The 22,806-nt window shown below is 41.8% G+C and overlaps 1 protein-coding gene across 1 annotated transcript in view; it reads left to right on the forward strand.

The window, feature by feature from the left end:
* Positions 1 to 248: 248 nt before the first annotated feature.
* ST7L (suppression of tumorigenicity 7 like) overlaps positions 249 to 22,806 on the forward strand; it is a 42,927-nt gene continuing 20,369 nt past the window's right edge. The window contains 13 exon segments of the mRNA XM_079981891.1: positions 249 to 351; positions 353 to 376; positions 379 to 523; positions 4,019 to 4,101; positions 6,647 to 6,812; positions 7,699 to 7,753; positions 8,786 to 8,901; positions 11,106 to 11,184; positions 11,880 to 12,034; positions 13,111 to 13,208; positions 14,541 to 14,655; positions 16,821 to 16,893; positions 17,134 to 17,236. Of these exon segments, the coding sequence (XP_079838017.1) occupies positions 304 to 351; positions 353 to 376; positions 379 to 523; positions 4,019 to 4,101; positions 6,647 to 6,812; positions 7,699 to 7,753; positions 8,786 to 8,901; positions 11,106 to 11,184; positions 11,880 to 12,034; positions 13,111 to 13,208; positions 14,541 to 14,655; positions 16,821 to 16,893; positions 17,134 to 17,236 (1,260 nt within the window). The 5' untranslated portion in view covers positions 249 to 303.

Here is a 22,806-nt window from a genome sequence, read left to right on the forward strand (position 1 = left end):
GGGAATCGTAAATCGGAGCCGCGTCCCTTTCAGCGAAAAAAACTGCACGGGATGGCAGCCCTAAAAAAAAGGGAAAGAACAAAAGCGCCCCTTTTAAAGCAGGCCGGCGGTGGGGGTGTATCCCCGAGGGGTGCCCTCGAAGGCTGTTAACAGACACGTGCGCTGGGACAAGAGAGGGAGCAGCGGGCGGGCGGGCGCGCTCCCGCTTCTCTCAGAGTCAGGCGGCGGCGGCGCGCGCGGCTAGTCCCTCCCTCCCTCCGTTCCTCCAGCCAGCCAGGCCTGAGCGAGCGAAGGGCGGGAGTCATGGCGGAGAGTGGTCCTTCTCCTGTGGATGGGGATGCGGCGCCTTCCTCCTCTTCCTCCTCCTCCTCCTCCTCTCAGCTACCCAGCCACTGCCCTCGGCGGTGGGAGAGGCTGAGACTGGCGGGGGGACCCTGGGCGCGGACGCTGGCCCTGCTGGCGGCGCTCGGGCTCCTTTACTGCTTGCGAGGCCCGCTCCGGCTGCGGGATAACTTGGCGGCAGGTGAGGGGCTGCTCGGGGGGAGCGGGAGGGGAGGGGACTCCGCCGCCGGGGAGGGGCGCGGGCTGGCCCGCCTCCTTTCCCTCCGCTGCTATGGACGGGAGGGGTGGGGGGCTTTGGGGCGGCCGGTTAGGGGGCTGTTTGGGCTACTCGCTGCCCCACAACTCTTCAGCCCTAATCTCAGGTGCTTGAGGTGCCGTTTGTGGAAAGAACTCTGCACGTGCTCCGTGAAACTGGCTTTACGCCCTTCATTTCTGGGCTGAGCCCTGCGGGTGAAAACAGGCTTCTCTAGAGCTATGACTTTGCCTCACACTAAAATCTGGGGTGTGCTTACCTTGGGGTTGGTTGCAGACAAATACAGGGTTCGTAAGAAGGGTCGTATTATCAGAAAGGATTGGTTCTTGCAGGGCTCCTGGGATCTGTTCTCCTTTGTGTTTTAGTGTGTATTTACCGTAAGTGCTTCTGTCCTTCGGGGGCCTCGTTATTTTTTGTCAGGTTATTTGTAAGCCAAGTTGGTTTTAAATCTGGTTCTCCACTTTTTCTTTGTCTCTGTTTATTTTAAAGATTGCAAGGCAGTCTGTAGTCCCTGATGTCTTCCCTTTGTCAGCTTTTTTTTTAAAAAAAGCTTTCTATCATCTGTTGCTGTCTGCAAGCCCTGAATGATGACAGCATCTATACTACCAGCTGTCAGATCCTCTGTGTCATCAAAACAGAAAGAAACTAGACCTGTTGTTTGAAAGCTGCAATTTACACACAGTCACTATTATTTTATTAGAGCAGTGAGCTCCATACTCCCCTTTTGTTGCTTTTAAATTGCAGGCCTTACATAGATGCTAAGTCTCATAATATTTTGTTGGTCTAAAGTTAGTGGTTGGGGAGTTAAAAGCACACTCTTAAGTCTGCAGGCCAACAGCATGACTTACAGCTCAATCCTCTCCATGTTGATTTAAAAGTAAGTGCCATTATATTCAATGGGACTTATGTCATATGGTTACATCCTTAGTATTGGGTATTTTAATAAAACATCCCAAATCATGATGATACATGCATAGGTAAAGGTGAGAAAGGTAAAGGGACCCCTGACCGTTAAGTCCAGTCACGAACGACTCTGGGGTTGCGGCGCTCATTTCGCTTTACTGGCCGAGGGAGCTGGTGTTTGTCCGCAGACAGCTTCCAGGTCATGTGGCCAGCATGACTAAGCCGCTTCTGGCAAACCATCCCGCCAGAGCGGTATCTATTTATCTACTTGCACTTTGACATGCTTTCAAACTGCTAGGTGGGCAGGAGCTGGGACCGAACGATGGGAGCTCACCCCGTCGTGGGGATTTGAACCGCTGACCTTCTGATCCGCAAGCGCCACTCGCATTCTCAATACATGCGTAACTTTAGAACAATGTGTCCATGGGTTAAAGTTGCTAGGGAATGAAGGAGAGTCTGCTTATTTATTTGCCTGGTGGGCCTACTGAGTTTTGCCATACTCTACACATGAAGCACTACATCAAGTAAGTAATTGACTTTTACCTTAGGATCCCCCTCAGGGCTTAATGTATATGCCCTGCTTTTAACTTGGTCTTATTTTGTGTGTTTAAGACTTTGTCTCTTGCATGCTGTGGTTTCAAAAGTCCAGGAAGGTAGACTTGTTCAGACAAAACTAGCTATACTGGTTAAATTGTGAGACTGACACTAATATAAGAGCTGTCAATTTCTCATTGACAACATACCATATTAATTTTCTTTAGACTTTTTATTTACTAATCTCTTGCTAAATAACAATCAGTAGGCCTAACCCACAAACAAGATTGTGTGTTGTAGGTTGGTTAATAAAATGCCTCAGGTAGTATTTGTTTGTATTTTATGAATCAGTCCTAAACATGCATATTCAAAAGTAAATCTTACAGAGTACAATGAGATTTACTTCCTGTCAGCATGCAGCAGTGTTAGTTTACCTTTGAGCTGCTTCAGATATGTTGTTCCTACATGGAAATAGATGTTTGCAATGATCTGTATTCAAATTTCTCACAATTACAAGGAACCCTTAAGTGTTGAGACTTCTTGGAAGATTACGGTTTAATTATTTTGAATACGTTGAACCCTTGTTACAAGGAGCACATTCTATGCTCCATGCTAAAAGAAATGTTTGTGCCCATTCTAATAAACAAATGAAACTAGTGTCTATTGTTGTTTATTAAATTTCTACACCACCCTTCATCCTAGGATCACAGGGCAGTTTACAATGTAAGAACACAAAAATGTATAACATAGTATCAAACAAAAAACAGTTAACCTCCCTCACAGTTTTAAAGGCTGTAGATGGCTTAATTAGCCAAAGGCTTAGAAGAGGGACGTTTTCATCTGGTGCCTAAATATATGTAATGAAGGTGCCAAGCAAGCCTCCCTATGGAGAGCATTCCACAAATGGGGAGCCACTGTGTTGCCATCTTCTGGACCTCTCATGGAGTGGGCACACAAAGAAGTGGCTCAGATGATGATGACAGGTTCTGAGTCTGTTCATATGGGAAGAGGCAATCCTTGAGGTATTGCAGTCCTGAGCTGTTTAAGGCTTTATGGGTAAAAACCAGCACTTTGAATTTGTCTCAGGAATTGATTGGCAGTCATTACAGTTAGACCAGGATTGGCATTATATGCTCAAACTTTCTTGCTCCGGTGAGCAACCTGACTGCTGACTTCTGCACCAGTTGAAGTTTCCTGTTTTCAGAGGCTGCCCCACATATAATGCATTGTAGGAATCTAGGTCCTTATTTAAATATATCTATACTGCTCTTCACCATATGGTCACAAGGCAAGGTACAACGCATCAATATGTGTTTTCAAAAGTATTTAAATATCCATAATTCCCCATATTTTACTCTTTACAGATTTAAGTTAAAGCTATTAAACTTGTGTTAAAACTGTGGTTTGCTGTTTTGGATCCTTGTGTTTGACTGTATCTAGGTTAAGAGAAAGCTAAAATATCAGTTAAAACATTTAGGGTTAGCTGTTTGAACTCAAACTCATGGACTTCTTATGAAGCTAAACATTGAACAAAGAAACAAACCAAAAGTACTTAACACAGCACGTAGTGAAATTATGGTATTCTCTACCATGAACGGTGGTGATGCCTACCATGTTGGATGGCTTTCAATGGATTAGCCCACAGTAGCTAGGTTCTAGCTCTACTGTTGGAAGCAGTACAGTATGTCTTTGAATAGCAGTTTCTGGGACTCACAGGTGGGAAGAGTGTTGTTGTGTTTGAGTCCTGTCCAGCACTTTTAGCTAAAAAGTCTACTTTAACATTAATGGTTCTCCTAACTTCCAAAGCATAGCTTACCTGGGCTACATCATTTCCCGATTCAGACTTTCCAAAAAATACCCACAACCAATGGAGGAATTGACACTGTGTGTGTGTGTAGGTGTGTGCGTGCATTGCTTAAGTAATGTCATCTCAGACACTGAGAGGCAAATGTATTGATTGACAAAGCTTCCCTTTTTCTTTGACAGTGACCATTTTCTTGAGCACATTGACTCCAAAATTCTATGTTGCACTTACTGGGACATCTTCTCTGATATCTGGTCTGATATTTGTAAGTAATTTTCTCTATTTACTCATGCTGGAATTTTTGTTGATCCTACAGAACCAGAAATATAGTATAATCGTGTCTTGTGCAGGGATTGCATTCCAGGGGTGGCACATACATGCAAAAATGCATATACTTGAACCACCCCCTTCGAACCACCCTCACAGGGCCATCCTGACCTTCCAAGCAAGGCAGAGACCTCTTAAGCTCTCCATCTTGCTTACCAGGCTCTGGGAGGCTCTCATGATATTTCATGTGGCCACTCAAGTTCCTGCAATATCTAACGAGAGCCTCCCAAAGCCTGGTAAGCAAGTCTGAGAGCTTAAAAGTGCTTTCCACACCAGGAAAACCAAGTGCAAAAGGAGCTTTTAGGCTCTGCTTTGCATGCAATTAATTTGTGGGATTTCAGCTGGCCAGCTTTCAACTACGCAAGGTTGAAATTGCACATGTTAGGATGCAATTGCACTGTAGAGTAAAAGTGAGATTATACTGCTACATAAGCTAGTATTTAAAATGCTGCCCACAAGTATTGTATAGAACTCTTCAGATTTTCGATGTTTAGAAGAATAAAAGTTATTTTTTTAATTGCTAAGATGGCTATTTAGTTCCTTCTGCTGCTTAGGACAAAGAAGAGATTAATGCATACTCGACCCTAAATTTTGGCCTGCTTTTAAGACTGTTTTTAAAATGTCGAGGAAAATGTCTACAGCAACTAAGAATGGGTCATGTCTGCATCCACAGTACATTTTTGGGATTTTTGGAAGATGAGGAATAGTTATTGTGAAATGGGATGCATCTGTGTTTACAGTGTTACAGATTAATTTTTAAAATTAAAAAGGTAAAGGTACCCCTGCCCGTACGGGCCAGTCTTGACAGACTCTGGGGTTGTGCGCCCATCTCACTCAAGAGGCTGGGGGCCAGCGCTGTCCGGAGACGCTTCCGGGTCACGTGGCCAGCATGACAAAGCTGCATCTGGCGAGCCAGCGCAGCACACGGAAATGCCGTTTACCTTCCCGCTAGTAAGCGGTCCCTATTTATCTACTTGCACCCGGGGGTGCTTTCGAACTGCTAGGTTGGCAGGCGCTGGGACCGAGCAGCGGGAGCGCACCCCGCCGCGGGGATTCGAACCGCCAACCTTTCGATCGGCAAGCCCTAGGCGCTGAGGCTTTTACCCACAGCGCCACCCGCGTCCCCTAATTTTTAAAATTAGACTTTTGTAAACTGTGCCAGTCTGAAGATGAAAGTTACCTTTGATATGCCAGCTGAACTCTAGGTGGCGCTCCTATACAGAAAAAGAAACCAATATTTTTATTCATTTTGATGTGATTCCTTGCTGATAACCACAGCCTTCCAAGTGAAAAATGAAATGGTTTATAGCATTGTAAGGGGCAGCTGTGACAATAGTGTTGAGCCTTCTCTGGCAGTATTCTGAAGCACATTGCTTAGGCTGCCAACTCATTTGTGGGACTCTACCTGAATTGCCTCATTATCATGGCTGTATGAGGGGGTCTTATGCATAGCCACAGTTGCACTATACAGTGGTACTTTGGGTTACATACACTTCAGGTTACAGACTCAGCTAACCCAGAAATAGTACCTCGGATTTAAGAACTTTGCTTCAGGATGAGAACAGAAATGGTGCGGTGGCAGCAGCGGGAGGCCCCATTAGCTAAAGTGGTGCTTCAGGTTAAGAACAGTTTCAGGTTAAGAACGGACCTCTGGAACGAATTAAGTATGTAACCAGAGGTACCACTGTAATGCCATTCCACTGAACATAAAATATGCATATTAGGAGCAGTGTACAAACCAAAAAGATGATAAAAATATTATCATTTGCCTTCAGGCAGTTCTTGTTCATCTTGAGTCCACCAGCATATGATTTAAGGCACCCCATGTTTTACCAGAATTGCTCAGAGTAGCATTTAGTTTTTGTCTGGATCCTACTTGTTGGGGCCAAATCTCTGACATAGGACATGCCAGTTCTGAGTCCCGTGTGCAGCACTGTGCTCAAAAGGTAAGATGAAACCTGCCTGTCTATTCCTAACCCTCATGCAGTGCCACAAATAAATGTACACAAGTGGTTGTAGGAGGGGTGTGCTATCACAGGGTAGTAAAATGACCAAAATCAAGTGCATAGCATTAGAAGAAAGACGGTTAAGTCTGCTTCCCTGGATTAGTTTTAATTTTAAAAACATAGGATACTATTTTTAAGCCAATATTTTCCATTGGAAGGGGGGCAGCAGCCCTGTGGTAAGAACCAATAGATTTATTGGGCTATCTTATATCTCCATTACACTTTTGTTTACAGAGAAATAGGAAGTGGCTGAAATTTGGGAGCATTGCTTACTACTTTGCTGGTGGCTGTGCCCTAAAAGGGATTTGTTTAGAAATAATTCTTTTCTATCATATTATCTGTTGGGAAAACTGTCAACCTTTGCTGAAAGGTACCATAAATATAATTGTGCGCAGCCTTTTGTTTTGTGAGCAAGTGACGTGACTTGAGATTCTTGACCCAATGGTTTATTGTATGTTTTTCTGTTTCTCACTGCAGATATTTGAATGGTGGTATTTCAGAAAATATGGCACATCTTTCATTGAGCAGGTATCCGTGAGCCATTTACGACCACTTATTGGAGGAGCAGAGAATACTAATTCTCCACAGGCAACTTTCTCTGCCACTAGTGGAGAAAATGAGACAAGCAGGCAGAGTTTGTCAGGTGATTGCTTCTAACATCTGGCTTTGTGCAAATGTACTTCATGATAGTTGGCCTTAGCCAAAGCCTGTAAATACAATTTATGTTTATTTTTGTAAATGGACTTAGCTTTGCATCAGGTAATGCCTTGCTTAGGAAAAACAAGAGAGCTAAAGTAAATCAGATTGGGCAAAGCCTTTTTAGTGGGGGCAGGTGAGTTGTTGAGTATTTTATTTTCCACAACCCTTTGCAATTTCCAAATCAATATGATTTTTAGTTTTTTTATAATAGATATATTGCCTTTATATATTTTGCTATATAGATTGAGGTGACAAGTGGCTTTTGTTTTTGGTTTTGTGTTTTGGAAAATTGCTTGCTTTGCACCTATGTGTGATAGAAAAACTGTTTTCTTGAAGTGGTATCTCAATTTAGACATTCATCCAAGCTGTAATTTGGGGTATCGGAAACAAACCAGGGTTTCCTCTGTTTCCTCTCTTCTTTCTTGGGGCTTTCCCTTTTTAAATTTTCTGTTTAACACCATTAATGCCGGTAATTTGTCATGCCATCCACATTTTAATACTATGGTTAGGGTTTGCCATGCCTGCTTCAAATGATTGTTTATGAATCTAGTTTTGAAAGCAAGTGCTAGCCATCATTTCAGATTTGCATGTCATGGTAAATTAAGGCTACTGCAGACCAGAAAAGGGAGAGGAGGAAGAATGTGAGCCCATCATTATTTCTGATTCTGCGGAGGAAATATTTTTTTATATTTGGGCCAGTTCAGAAGTAATGATTTCATATTTATTGAACCAAGATTCTTATAGTGAACCAGGCCTCAACACGCAAGGCATATAGGTTAGAAATCTACAGTTCTGGCTTAATTTTGAGATTAAACTGTTTCTTTTTACAGAGTGCAAAGTATGGAGAAATCCCCTCAATCTCTTTAGAGGAGCAGAATATAGCAGGTATTTTTATCTTTGTTATATTAGTGTATAGCCATTTTTGTAAAATAAATTAAAATAGAACTAGAGCTTCTGGTTTGTCAGAACGTTGTAAGCTTACTCTTTCCTGTAAATTCCATATATAAAGACAAAGATGAATCAGTTTGGATAGATGATTCATTTCTTTACTTTTTTGAAGGCAGTTATTGTCTCAGGGAGGTGGTAGCTAGTTGTTGGACTCCAGCTCCCATCATCCCTGATTGTTGGCCATTCTGGCAGCGACTGATGAGAATTGGTGTCCAACACCAATGGAGGGCAGCAGTGGAGGGCAGCATGTTGGCCACTCCTGCTCTGGGGCATTTCTTCTGGGTTGCATTTCTTCACCAACAGGGCCTTTTTGATGGTTCCCTCCTCCCTCTGTGGAATTCCCTCCCCCAGGAAGTGCATGTGACCCCAACTTTGGAAAACTTTAAGATAAAACTTATTTTAAAAAATAAAAATCAGCTGGCTTTTTATTAATTCCAGTGATCATAGAATCATAAATCATTGCTACTGCTCAATTTCAAAGGGGTATAATGTAGTTTTTTAAAATGATGGCATGTTATTATCTTTCCATGTAATCTTATGCACCACCTTGGGAAGGCTGTTGTTCCCAAAGGTGGTGTATAAATCGCTTGAATATTTTCTTATAATAGACGCAATGAACTTTCCAGTTCTTAAGTTTGAAGAGTTTCAATATGTATCACCACGAAAAGGGTTTCAGTCAAGTTTGAAACTTGTAGTGAATGTTCAATGCAAGGCTGATAATCGCTCATTGGAGAAAATATTAACTGTAGCCTCCTACTGATTCCTGCCTTATTTGGTCTAGCTTGTGCATATAATAAAGATCAAGCTGCTCTGTGAAAGATACTTCTCTATTTCTCATATAAATGCGTCCTTTAGGTTGGCATGTAGATACTTAAATGGGAGCATATCCCACTGGCTTTCTTTTGAGTAGATATGCAAAGAATTGGGCTGTTAATTAAGCCTCTTTTCTTTTTCTTTCTTTTTTTTAAGATATACATGGGTGACTGGAAAGGAGCCACTTACATATTATGACATGAACTTATCTGCTCAGGATCATCAGACCTTTTTCACATGTGAAACGGACTCAGTTCGACCCTCAGATGCAGGTATCAACCGTATCTCTTGTGCGAAAGATAAAAAGATGGCTGGCCATGAATAATTTTTAATGTTGGAAATGCTTGTTCTAAATGTCTTTTCTAAGTCTCTTTTATATTTGATGGATAATTTATGCCATTTTTCCTAATGTTTCTGATCTCTTGGGATGGAGAAATCAGGATGAGAAAAACAAACCTTAAGTCATTATTATTGCCAGAACTTTGCATGTCTGTGATAATATTTTTACATATGTCCTCTGCTCACCTGAGAGTCCTCTCCAAGCCTTCATAGTAGGAAAGAAAGGTGTATTGTGGCACCTTAAAGACTAAAATGTTTACCATGCCATGTGTTCATGGACCTCACCGGATGCATTCAGGAGAATTTTTGTGACAGTTCAAGACCCTCACTGTTCTTGCTACAGCAAGATTGATATGGCTACCCCTCTTGAGTTTGTTACTTTAAATAGTAAAACTTGCAAATGTTATGTACTTCTGAATGTTGAATTACTACTATAAAAAAACCCACCATGCCCTGAGATTATTGTATTTCTTTGTTTTTGATTGCACCAAATTGTATTGAGGGTTACATATTGTGTATTCCTATCTTCGGGACGCGGGTGGCGCTGTGGGTAAAACCTCAGCGCCTAGGGCTTGCCGATTGCATGGTCGGCGGTTCGAATCCCCGCGGCGGGGTGAGCTCCCATCGTTTGGTCCCAGCTCCTGCCCACCTAGCAGTTCGAAAGCACCCCTAAGTGCAAGTAGATAAATAGGTACCACTTTATAGCGGGAAGGTAAACGGTGTTTCTGTGTGCGGCGCTGGTGCTGGCTCGCCAGATGCCGCTTAGTCACGCTGGCCACATGACCCAAAAGTGTCTCTGGACAGCGCTGGCTTCCGGCCTCTTGAGCGAGATGAGCGCTCAACCCTAGAGTCGGACACGACTGGCCCGTAAGGGCAGGGGTACCTTTACCTTTACCTTTACCTTTACCTTTATTCCTATCTTCAAAGCAATGGCTTTTGTCATATCTGGCCTTTGTCAGCTTATGTGTTAATTCTTACTAGTTAGTTCATCTAAATCGGCAAAAGTTAGCTGTCTACACATTAATCTGATGAGATGTTTAATGATATGAGAGCTGTAGTTTTTGTTTTATAAACATCGTATATTGTTTCATCATCAGAGCCAAAACTAACATTATGTTTTCAGAAAAATGCTCCAACATTTTCCACATTATTCTTGCTGGACAGTTGCAGGTTTAGTTCCAAAAGAAACATATATAGGTTCTCTCCCTTTCTTATAAAAACTGAGGACCATCAGATATATTCAAACTGCAATCCTGTACTTCCTCACCTGGGAGTAAGCTCAATTGAAATCAGTTGGACTTACTTCTGAGTAGACATGAATAGGATTGTGCAATCAGTTCATGAATGTTCGCTTTTTAACCGTTGTCAGGATTAGGGTTTCATTTCCCAAAAATTGAACCCAGCCAAGTGAGTGGCAATGATGAGAATTTTATTCACTTAAAATGAATAGCATCTGGCAGAAGAGAAGGAAGCAACAGCCAGACAGACGAGGAGGAAGCAACAGCCAGGCCAATCCCACCAGCTTTGGCACTGTTCTCCATGTAGCCAAACTCATTCCACCCAGAGGCTATCAGTGACCAAACTTACCTTGTAGCCAGCAGGAGGGAAAACAACAAACTTTTCATGAGCCACCTGGGGCCAGTTGCCACAAGCTCGGCCCCCCCTTCTATCGGTCACCTTATGAATTTTTCTCTCTTTTAAAAATAAAGATGAAGAATAACATACATTTATGATAAGGCAGGGGTCGGCAAGGATTACTTTGCCTGGGCCGGTTCACTCCAGCAGAGATCCCTCCGTGGGTCAGATCATGCGCACGCGCGATTTCCGGCGTCTGCGCAGACGTGATTTATGGTGCCACAGAAGTGAGTCCTTGCGCTGTGCTGCACCGGTTTAGCATAGCGCATGGGGACTTGCCAAGCAGGCGGCTCAGTCTGGGGGCAGCTCGTGGGTCAATTAAACTACCCCCATGGGTCGCTTGTGGCCCAAAGGCCTTAGGTTGCCAACCCCTGTGATAGGGGCTGGTGTTCAGTTTGGTAGTGGCTTTATTCTTAGAAAGAGAGATGTTTGTTAGTTTGTTTCTCCATGAATACTTACAGTCATGACTTGCCTGTAAATAAATCCTGTTTTCCCCCAACAGTTATGCAGAAGGCATGGCGGGAGAGGAACCCTCAGGCCCGAATAAAAGCAGCATATCAAGCTTTAGAATTAAATAATGAGTAAGTTTAGTAACAAGTCTCACCCTAATTTTATGAACTAAAATTAAAGCTATACAGCATTGTTAAGTAATTTCTTATTTCAAGGTCAAAAGTAATGGGTGGGATGCACCTAACACTCCCCATCAGCAGAAGCCCTTCACAAGGACATCGGCTTGTGCAATGGAGCTTTCCCTCCTTCTACTCTCCTCATGTGCCCCTCAAAATGGGCTTGGGGTTGGGACAATCCCAAGAACAATGTGGGGAGGGGGGACATCATTCCAAGTGGCAAGCTGTAATGCTCACACAGATGAGTAGTTCATAATAACACACCATAAAATTCCACCCAATATTTTGAGCTTCTACATAGAATGAACTGCAGTCCTTTTTTAAAAAACTTCATTTTTGTAGTTTGACAGTTACTGAAATTTACCTTTTACTTAGTGCATTTTGTAGTCATATTGATTGTAAAATAGCCACCCTCAATGAAAATTAGTAGTCCCTCTCATGCCTGGGGTCAATCTCACAGCCTGTTTTCCTTTTAATGTGTATTGAAACATTTTACATGTATTGTTTGGATGAAAATAGTTTTGTTCCACAACTTTGATTGCAGTTTCTTTGTAAGTATGATCAGCTACTGTACTGTATACATTGTTAATCATGTCACTGTGTCAACATACATCTTTTGAATATCTGGTTTCATTTTCTCTCTCTCTCAGTTGTGCCACAGCGTATGTTCTTTTGGCCGAGGAAGAAGCAACTACTATTGTGGATGCTGAGAAATATTTTAAGCAGGCTCTGAAAGCAGGAGAGACCATTTATAGAAAGTCTCAACACTGCAGTTCCCAGAGTCCACAGCATGAAGCACAGTTTAGTAAGTATCCTTTCACAAATCATTCAAAATGGTCAGTAGTGCTGTGCTTGGTCATATTTGAATCTACAGAAGCACTAGAAAAGTTTAATGCTGAAGGATTAAAATCTACATTAACACAAAAATTTAAAGTACACATACTGTAAGTACAGTATTTTAATTTCAGAAAGTCCTGAATGTTTTGCACTGCATTTCTATATGTGTCTAAACAGAAGTAAGCTGAACTGAATACAATGGGACTCACTTTCAGTTAAGTGTGTAAAGGATAAGGTTTTAGCCTTATTTTAAAATATTATGAGAATATTTTAAAATATGCTGGTCACAGAAAGAGAGTTGCACTCTAGGAAAGAGATCATTCTATTCACAGAGCAGCAACATGATACAGTTCTATATTAACTACATTGCAGTTAGCAGGGCTGTGGGAAATAATGTTTTACCTTTGGTATTTTACCTTTGGTAGGTTCATCCCTCTACCAACAGCTCATCCTATTTGCTTTTTCTAGCAAGTCTCTGTCAATAGCTCAAGATTACAATATCATTCTCTCTCTTTATATTTCTCTCTCTCATGCTGCCTTGTGCCATGGAATGTGGTGTCTTAATTTTGAGGCCACAAACAAGTTGTCAAACTTCAGTTTATTATTACAATGGAACAGCAAATATGTGCTGAAGCTATGAATATGTTGTTTGGATGAAAGGGTGTTAGAGGGTTTCTTGTCCCACATCCTTGGATGTGGTGGCTTGAGGAAATAGTTGGATTCCTTGTGCTTCATATTAAGTCAGTGTTTGGCACATCACATTGTCTGTGCCCCTCCCTTTCTATTTTCTCAGGATATAATGTTCCCCCCATTTTGCAGACTCAGATGGATAAATGTTGATTGACTCATGTGTGTTTTCAAAAAAAGTCACTTTGTGATTTTATGGGTGTGTTCTGTGGTTTAACTCTCAACCTTCTCAATATGTTTGTGGACAGGGAGAACAGGATGGATCTCCTACAGCATATGCAGAAATGAATGCCTGGTTTAGAAAATGTGTGATAACTTAGTTTTTATGTATTTGATGTAGTCTCTCTTTTTCCCTAGGAAGAGACACCAATGTATTGGTTTATGTGAAAAGGAGACTAGCTATGTGTGCAAGGAAGCTTGGAAGAATTAAAGAAGCAGTAAAAATGATGAGAGATGTAAGTTATCCAGACTTCAATCCTTTATCCACTTACCTGGGAGGACATAAGAAGAACTTGATGGATCAGACCAATGGCCCAACTAGTCCAGTAACTTCTTCTCACAGTGGCCAGCCAGATGCCTCTGGGAAACTGGCAGACAGGATTTGAGCACAAGAGCATTCTCTCATCGTGTAGTTTCCAGTAGGTAGTATGCAGAATTGGCATTGCTGCTTGCAGTTGTAGCTCATCCTGGCTAGTGGCTGAATTTAAGTCAACAGCACTTACTTCTGAGTAGACGTGTATAGCAGTGATGAGGAACATCCAGCCTGAGAGGCTATTTTCCCCATGTCATGCCATCTCTCCCCCCCCCCCCCCCCAATATCATTTATGATGTCAGGTCCAGAGCAGAAATGATCAGGAGTCTTAAAAGGGGTGCTGACTGTTCCATGACTTGTTTTCAGTGCCTGTTAAATTTGGCACCAGATGGAAGTCCCACTGGGATTGGTTCCGCTTGGAAGCTACTGAATGGATCTGAACCCTTTCCAAAGTGAGGTTTGAAATCAGTGCTCTTTGGCTGTTTCGGTCAACTGATCAATTCCTTTGCAGAATGGCTTGAGTTCAGTGTGTGCTGCAAAGGAAAAATAGGTCAGTTTCACTTTGTATAGGAAAAGCAGCACCTGTGATTTCAAGATATGAGTGGAATGTACAATCCTTTGTGTTTGGTTATGGAAACCATGAGTTTGCTACCGAGTCTGTTAACCTAGATTGTAAACTTAGGTACATTTACTTGGAGGTAGATCTCATTGAGGGACGCGGGTGGCGCTGTGGTCTAAACCACTGAGCCTCTTGGGCTTGCCGATCGGAAGGTCAGTGGTTCGAATCCCCGCGATGGGGTGAGCTCCCATTTCTCGGTCCTGGCTTCTGCCAACCTAGCAGTTCAAAAGCACGCCAAAAAGTGCAAGTAGATAAATAGGTACAGCTCTGGCAGGAAGGTAAATGGCATTTCCATGCACTGCTCTGGTTTTGCCAGAAGCGGCTTAGTCATGCTGGCCACATGACCCAGAAAAACTGTTTGCGGACAAACGCCGGCTCCCTCGGCCTGTAAAGTGAGATGAGCGCCGCAACCCCAGAGTCATCTGCGACTGGACTTAACTGTCAGGGGTCCTTTACCTTTACCTTTACCTTTTTAGATCTCATTGAGTTCATTGGGTTAGTGTGCGTAATTCATTTTATTCTTAAAATCAAATTTAATGCATATTTACTTAATGGAGTAAACATGCATAAGACTTGGCTGCAAGATAGAAACTCGTGTAGCCTAATTTATTCTCTCCTCCCTGCTCTTATTTACAGTTAATGAAAGAGTTTCCTCTTCTAAGTGTATTGAATATACATGAAAACCTCCTAGAATCACTTCTGGAACTACAGGCTTATGCTGATGTCCAGGCAGTTCTAGCAAAGTATGATGGTAAGAATATATAAATGTCATTGTGTGCTAAATGCAAGTTGCAGTGTGTGCTTGAATAAAATATTCATGAATCACTAGGCCCCTTCCCTCTTGGAGTCCAAGGCCTCCCATGATTAGCAGTCACTTTTCAAATAACTCAGCAGAGTAGATAGGTGGTGCCTGAAAATCAACACAGACATCTGCTCATCTTGATTTGTATCTTATCTTGGACCTTGGGCAGCTGATATAAATTGGATGAAATTATTTTATTTGTTCAACTTTTAAATTGCCCTTTATCCAATCAAAATCCCAGGGTTGTTTGCAAAATACTAATCGTTTTTAAGTTATTGTGTTGTTTGGATTTTATTATTCTAGTTAGGTTGTAAATAGCTGGTGAAAGACTCTCTCTCTCTGTGTGTGTATATATAATTCATTTTAAAAATAGTAACGCTCCCCCCAAAATTTAAAGAAGATATCATTTAAGCAAGACATATAGGAATGACAGTTCTATCCCACTTATTTTTTTCTAGTAGCTCTTTTCACTCCAGAGAGCCTAGGGTTTGCTGATCAGAAGGTCAGCGGTTCAAATCCCCACGACGGGGTAAGCTCCCGTTGCTCGGTCCCTGCTCCTGCCAACCTAGCAGTTTGAAAGCACTTCAAAGTGCAAGTAGATAAATAGGTACCGCTCCGGCGGGAAGGTAAATGGCGTTTCCGTGCACTGCTCTGGTTCTCCAGAAGCGGCTTAGTCATGCTGGCCACATGACCTGGAAGCTGTACGCCGGCTTCCTCGACCAATAAAGCAAGATGAGTGCCACAACCCAGAGTCGTCCGTGACTGTACCTAATGGTCAGGGGTCCCTTTACCTTTATCTTTTTATGTTAACTTTTTACATTATAATTGAATAATGTGTCCTGTCACTAGTATGATATATCAGTGTTTATATATAGATCAGTTAGCAGAAGAGACTAATTCCTTCTTTATGTTCTCAAAGTTACACTGCTTTTTTTGTGGTGCATCTCTCTGCAAAAGATTTCAGGTCAAAAAACTATAATGCGCTTCAAGTTCAGTGCCAGATTTGCCACATTTTCTGTGAGAGGTGCTCTAAAGGAGTTTTTCCTAACAGTTCTTCCTCTCGGACTGCATAGTGCTTAGTTGCTTTTCAGCATACCATGGAACACATACATAAAATGTAAGAAGAGTTTCATGTAAACTCTGAACAGTGATATTAAAACTAATTATCATGTTTTTGATGAAGTTAAGGGTAGGAACACAGTTCAGTGGGTGTCAGATTCACTCCTTGTCCCCTCCAGCAATGGGTGTTCAAGATTCAAGATGCTGAAAAGCTGCTGTGATTCAGATGCAATGCTGGAGCTAGATGGAGCCATTGCTTTAACTCAGAATATATTGCAGATTCTTACACTTGATAGCCAAGTATTTTTTTAAAAGTTAAAAAGTAGATAGTGGCTAAAACTGCCCATTAACATAGAATTGGGGGGCGGGGGATTTGAAGGTGGCTGGAGGCATTTTAGAATGTGTTAATAGATTGCTTTAACCTGGTTTTAAGACATTAGTGATGTCGAAGACTTGCCAGAAACAATACATGATTCTGAACATTGCTGTGTGGCAACCAGCCCAAAATTTTGATCCTCTCATTTGGGAAAAGGAGGAAGAGAAGTAGTAGCTAGGAAGAGTAACTTCGTGGGAAGTTGTGGTGATGACAGTAAGGAAAGCGGTGATTAGGAGAAAAGAGGAAAGAATGGGACTTATGGTTGAGATTGTACAGGAAAGAAAGATGAGTGACAGAGAATATATGGAACAGAAGAGGTTATCCCACATTCTGTTGCTGTGGGCACATGGGTGTTGGGGGCATATGTTTTTTATGAGCCACATCAATGGCCATGGGCCTTTAGTCATCTTGGAATTCTCAGAAATAAGAAGCTACAGACAATTTGCAGCCATGATCCAAAGCAGTGAACATTTGACACATGTACAAGAGAATAAGATGCATAGCCATGTCTTTCTCTGTAGTTTCCTCCCCTGAGCTCTCACACAAGGCAAGTAAACTTAGTCTGAAACATTGCCTTTTCCTCTGTGGTAGCTTTAAAGCACCTCCCTCTTCTTGGAGGGTATGGTTTTGAAATGTTTCTCACTTTAGAATCTAAATACAACAATTTGTTGTTTCATAGACATCAGCCTCCCAAAATCAGCAGCAATATGTTACACAGCAGCACTCTTAAAGGCCAGAGCAGTTTCAGATAGGTAAGTGAAATATTTCAGATTCAGATGTAAAGTGATAAACTCTTCATTCTTCCTGCAAGCAAATAATTTTGCATCTGGCAACTGCAAGTAGTGCTTTTGCTTTGTTGGATTAAGCTCTGGCCCAGCTAATTTGAGCTTTTGCTTAAAATTTTTATTTTCAATCAGCTCAGCTTTAAAAAAAGCTAGATTATTCTTTGCCTCAGTTTGAGTAACTTGACAAAATTTTGAATGTTGCTGCAGATTCTCTCCAGAAACAGCCTCTAGAAGAGGACTTAGTACAGCAGAGATTAATGCTGTAGAGGCAATTCACAGAGCAGTTGAATTTAATCCTCATGTTCCAAAGGTAAGTGTTTGTTCGCGTGCACGCATACACATACACACACAAAGCAAAAGGCAAGCCAACTAAAACAGTGATTATTTTAAGCACTTCTCTACATACATATTGAGGGTAGAACTACACAGTATGCCCAACATTCTGTCTTACGAGGCAGATGTAGCAGGCACTTGGGACTTGTGGGTAAAATCACTTTTAACAAATGGGCTCTGAAACAAGGGATAAACTCAGGTGGGAGAATAGTGATCTCTGGAGTGGGAGTGTCTTCATGGAGGCATTTCCTGCACTGATTTCCACCCCCATCTCCAGCATTCACATTTTCTCAGGCACACATAGGTTTGAGAGCATACATTTGCTAAAATATAAGGCAGAAGTACAGGGTTGTTGTTTTTAGCTCTTCAGAGTTCTGTCACACATTGACACCATGTTTTTCTGCAACATCTAACAATTCATGATTGTTAATCCCAAATGCTTGCAGCCCAAAAGCATTTTTGCATGACCGAGTTTCAGAGAGATTAATGTCCTTATAATTGGTTTGATGCTGAGAGATTATGTAGTTTGTATGTTTGTTGGCAAATTTGTTGTTCCTGGTGCTACTGTTTGATTGTTATCTTCAAATAGGAACAGTGCATTTTCCATTCATTGGTGGTTCTGGTGCTATCAAATGCTCTCTCCATTGCTTGTTTTTGTTTTAAGATTGGCACTGCAACCTCCAGCCTGCCACAATATCCTTCCTCTCTCCTGTGTGTCTCCTAACTAGAGCCATCCCATTTGGATTATTTGTTTATATTTGATGAAAGCAGACTATTTCCTAATCAAGGCATAGGCTAACTCGGCCCTCCACATGTTTTGAGACTACAGTTCCCATCATCCCTGAGCACTGGTCCTGTTAGCTAGGGATGGTGGGAGTTGTAGTCCCAAAACATCTGGAGGGCTGAGTTTGCCTATGCCTGTCCTAATCCTTCCTTCACCATTCAGTGAATTCTTTACTTTAGCCATCACTGAGATGGACTCTGTTTTTTATTGGTCTCTCACAGCACTTCTGAGGTCCTCGGCCTCACTCAGACGTGCTCATGCACTTCTTGACTTGCATGTTCAGATCTCAGCTGTTCTTGTTGGTTTTCTGAAATCACAGTTGCTGGTAAAGTTCTGCAAATGCTGTTAATACTGATAGGAGGATCCTAATCAGTCTGTCCTGAAGTGAATCATGGAGCCCTTGGGGATGGTAGGGTTAGGAAGAACACTTGGGGTGGGTGTAATGTCACAAGACTGGCAGGGAGAGTGGGGGAATCAGAGAAGAGGGTAACAGAAGAGGGAGCAGTTGTATTGCACTGCTGGCAAAGAGATTAACAATGGTGTGTATTCTGTAGAGTTGTCTTGAGTTAAGGATGTGTGGCTGAGCTAGGTGTATGTACAAGAAAGAGCGAGTGTGGGTAGCTATGCCTGATTTGGTTTTGACCATGCTGGTATGTGGTCCTCAGGGGGTGGATCAAGAGGCAGTATGGCTCTCAGATTGAAAATAAAGTTCACCACCTCTGATCTAGGGAGTCTAGGAATCTCGTGTTTTCCTCTAGCCCTTTAAAAAAAAAGGATTTTATGGTTCTGAGCTCACTGTCTTTCTAGTTCAGTGTCTTTTCACCCCTCTGCTATTATTTATTTACAATTTTATTTGTTTTAAAGATGTATGAAAATTGTTACCTGATTTAATTGTTCTGTTTGTAAAACCACTTTGTGTTCTGTTTTGAAAATTATCATAAATCTAAATAGAAATATATAAACCATTTCAGCTTCTGTAATACCAAGCATTTACCTCTGTGTTTCTGCTGGCTGCTTTTGAGCTACTGAGTTGATAAATAGGTTGGCTGATCAAGGCAGTCCTTAGGATCTCCTGCTAAATAGACTCTACTTGCTTCCCCAGCCATAATTTTCCATACAGAGGGAGATAATATATGTTAGCCTCCATAGGGTGGGCACTTGTTTACCTTAATGAAACATTCAAAGACCATGAAATAGTATGCTGTCCTAGAGCATGATTTTGTTTTCTGATTGGTAGAAGCATGTTGACTGAATTTCCAACCTAATATAATTCCCTCCTAAATAGGGTAGTGAATGTGGTGCCCTCTATATGTTGTTGGACTCCATATGAGTTGTACTCTCATCATTCCAGACAATTGACCATGCTGGCTGGGGCTGATGGGAGTTGTAGTTCAAAAACATCTAAGAAGCACCATGTTGGCTACCCCTGTCCTAAGATAAGAGACAATGTTTGAGCTTGTTTAAACATAACTAAGAAAAAGCAACGAGTTGGTGCCGCTTGTTGTCAAGGCATGATTTAATATGAGCTCAAAGGGTCATTTAAGGTCCCTGTTTAGATATGGATTCCAGAAAAATAGAACACAGTGAACCCCTCTGTTTATTCTTGAATTCACACAACGCATACAAATGTATTAATATATATCGCTATTACTTTGACTTCCAAGTAAACGCCGTGCAAGTTGACACTATATAGATTAGTAAAAATAAGAAGAAAATCGGGGAAAATGTGGGGTAAACAGGACCACTAATACTCCCAGGGATTGCAAGCCTTCTTAGGGAGATTCACCTACCACTTTGAGAACCATGGGAACAGAACAACTATCCAGGAAATAATGATCGTATCAGCATTTTTTGGGACAATTTCATCTGTAGACAGTCAGAACTATAGCATATTGTACTAGAACTAAGTTAAAAATAACTCCTCTAGGGAAGAACTTGTTTTTTGCATGCTTTTATTTGTTTTTTTTCCAAAGAGTCAATTGTTAATGGACCACTTTCTTTGTCTAATAGGAAGTGAAAGCTTTTTCTAAATGGCTGAAATTTAGGATTTTGTCCAGTTGAAAACTTGATGTATCAGATAAGTGAGACAATAAGAAACAGATGGGTTCTCAGAAAGATATTTGAGTAAGTGTTTTAGTTCCATCCTTTTGTTTGTGACTATGGCTAGCTCTAAATGAACCTGTAAACCATTCTACATACAGTGGGTTTGATCCTTCTCCGTTTGAATATAGTGCTTTCCCATGCAGGAATACCCATAGGATAAGCATGGTTTCTGCTTTGAAGAAAGATGTCCTTTAATGGGGACCATTTTTTCTTGGAAGCAGGGCCTATTGGGGCTTGAAACTGTTCCTATGGAAGGCATTTCTTTGGTCTTGTGCAAACTAATTGGAGGAGACTGGAAGGATATCTTACTGCTCCTCCAGAGACCTTGTTTTCATCCCCAAACCTTGCTCCTCACACTTCCCTGGGGATCCACCCTCCTGTCAAAAGTGGCCCACAAAGGGGTGGCCACTTTCGAATCTGGCCTGCTGAGCCAAAGTTGTTTTCACCCCTGAACTACAGCATCTCTTGACTGATGGTTGACCAGCTTCTGACCAGATGCCTCCAGTGAAGCTAGTGCCTACCAGCTGCCCAGATAGCCTATTCCACTGTCAAATAGCTTGTAACAGTTAGGAAGTTTCTTCTAACGTTTAGGTGAAATTGGCTTCCTAGCAGTTTCCAGACTTATGTTACGTCTCACTTTTAGTATTCAGATCTTTCAACTGCTCTTCATAGAGCTTGGTTTCCAGACCACCTCACTATGCTGGCTGGACATTCACCAGTCCTTTTTAAATGTGGCACCCAGAACTGAACCCACTACTCCAGATGTGGCCTGACTAGCAAAGAGTGGAACTATTTTCCCATGTGGTCTGGACTCTGTATAGTGCAGTTGCGGCACACACACATTCTACATGCGCAAATTCAATTATGCACTCTTGGCTTTTGAGGAAGCAGCAGCCTTCCCAACCATGGTTGCAGCAGAGGTGGCAGCTCCAAAATAAGTGAAATGAGTGGGGAAGCTGTAGAGGCAGATGGAAGAAGAAGAAGAAGAAATGTTGAGCTGCTGGCTGGACAGAGAGAGGCTTACAGAGCTGTAGGCAACCCCCCCCCCAAAAAAAAAAACACAACTGGAATTGAGCCACATTTCTGCCTGCCTCTCTCCCTGTCTGATTTTCTCTCCCTTTTCGCATCTGAAGGAACCAAGCTTCCCCCCACCTTTCTTGCAGCCTAGGGAGCCACTGCAGGGTCCTCTGCGCAGGACTTCCCCCACTTCCAGCAGGCAGCTTTTGTCTGTGAGATTTTGTGTATGTGCTGCGTAGAACGTAGGGCTCACATGAGCTGCAATCTTACTGTACTGCTGTTAATGAAATGTAAGGCTGTCTTACCTCTTTGAGCAGTTGCATGCATTACCAGCTCACTACCAGCTCATTTTACTGTAAACTTGGCAGGATAATTGTAAATCCTGACAGCAAAATTGGACCTCATAAACTGAAAAAGAGCTTTTTGTCATGCCTTTCTGAGCTCTTCATGCAAAACTGAGGACTGATTTTTGCCCTTAGTCTTTTTGCAGACAGTATACATGACATTTATGAACATATTCTTTTGCAGAATATGTGGCTTACTGGGCACATTGGTGCTGATCAGTGTTAAGGGATTATGTTTTGAATTTGTTCTGCTGGCAAAATATAAACTTTAATATAATGTTGTACAAATGCTTCACTGTTCTAGATAGTGCAATTTGTGCATTTCAGTTGAACTGTTCATTATAACAAATTTTAAGTGTTCTCAATATCTGAGGCTGGGATGACCAACATGGTCCCCTCCATATATTGTACTCCACCTCCCATCACTCACAGCCAATATGACCGGTGGTTAGCAATGATGAGAGTTCTAGTTCGCAGCATCTGGAAGTCGCCACATAAATATTATCTCTTAGCTATGTTGTCTAATATTTCTAATATTAGAAACTTACAATGATTATGTTTAATTTGCTTTTGTAGCAAATGCTACAAGTGCTAGGTAAAAGAGTGACTTAAAAAGAAAATTAAAACATCCATGAGGTTAATTCAGATAACCTGAAACATAAATGTTTAAGCTGCTGTAATTGACTAATTTCTTATCCCGACCAAATTCTGTTTCCAAGACAGATTTTAAAAGCATTTTATTTTCATGTCATATGAAACAATTAAAGCCTTCCTACCACACTCGTAAAGTGTATATCACCCAATGGGATGAGTCTAGATGGTAGACTCCCCTCCCCCCAGTCCAACTTTCCCCTAAATGAGTGTATACATTTGGAATTTCAACCAGCTCTATACATTCCTGACACTGATGATATATGGCCCTTGCAGTCTTGATAGTGGAAGGATGGCTTATCCCCAGACCTAATCCTCCTCTGATAATCGGGACGTCCAAATGGTTCTTTCCTTGAAGGTCTGAATTTATCCACCCAGTCTTCTGTCTGCCTGTCCAATCTGATAGAATGTGCACTGAGAGAGCTAATTGCTGAGAGAATTTGCTGCTTGCCTGCATGACTGATCAAGAGCACAGCAAGTTCATTTCAGACAGTCTCAGACAGATTTTGCTTCATCCTTTGCCTTTAGGGGGAGAAGATTATGATGTCTTATCATTATCTAAGAGTTAGGTGTCTCTTCAATTGCCTCAGAACTGCTGTATCCTTAAGGAGTTTAATATGTCTGTACCATCTTTTTGTGTTGTCCTGA

The sequence above is a fragment of the Podarcis cretensis genome (assembly GCF_951804945.1).
Source record: "Podarcis cretensis genome assembly, chromosome: 6".
NCBI lineage: Eukaryota > Metazoa > Chordata > Lepidosauria > Squamata > Lacertidae > Podarcis > Podarcis cretensis.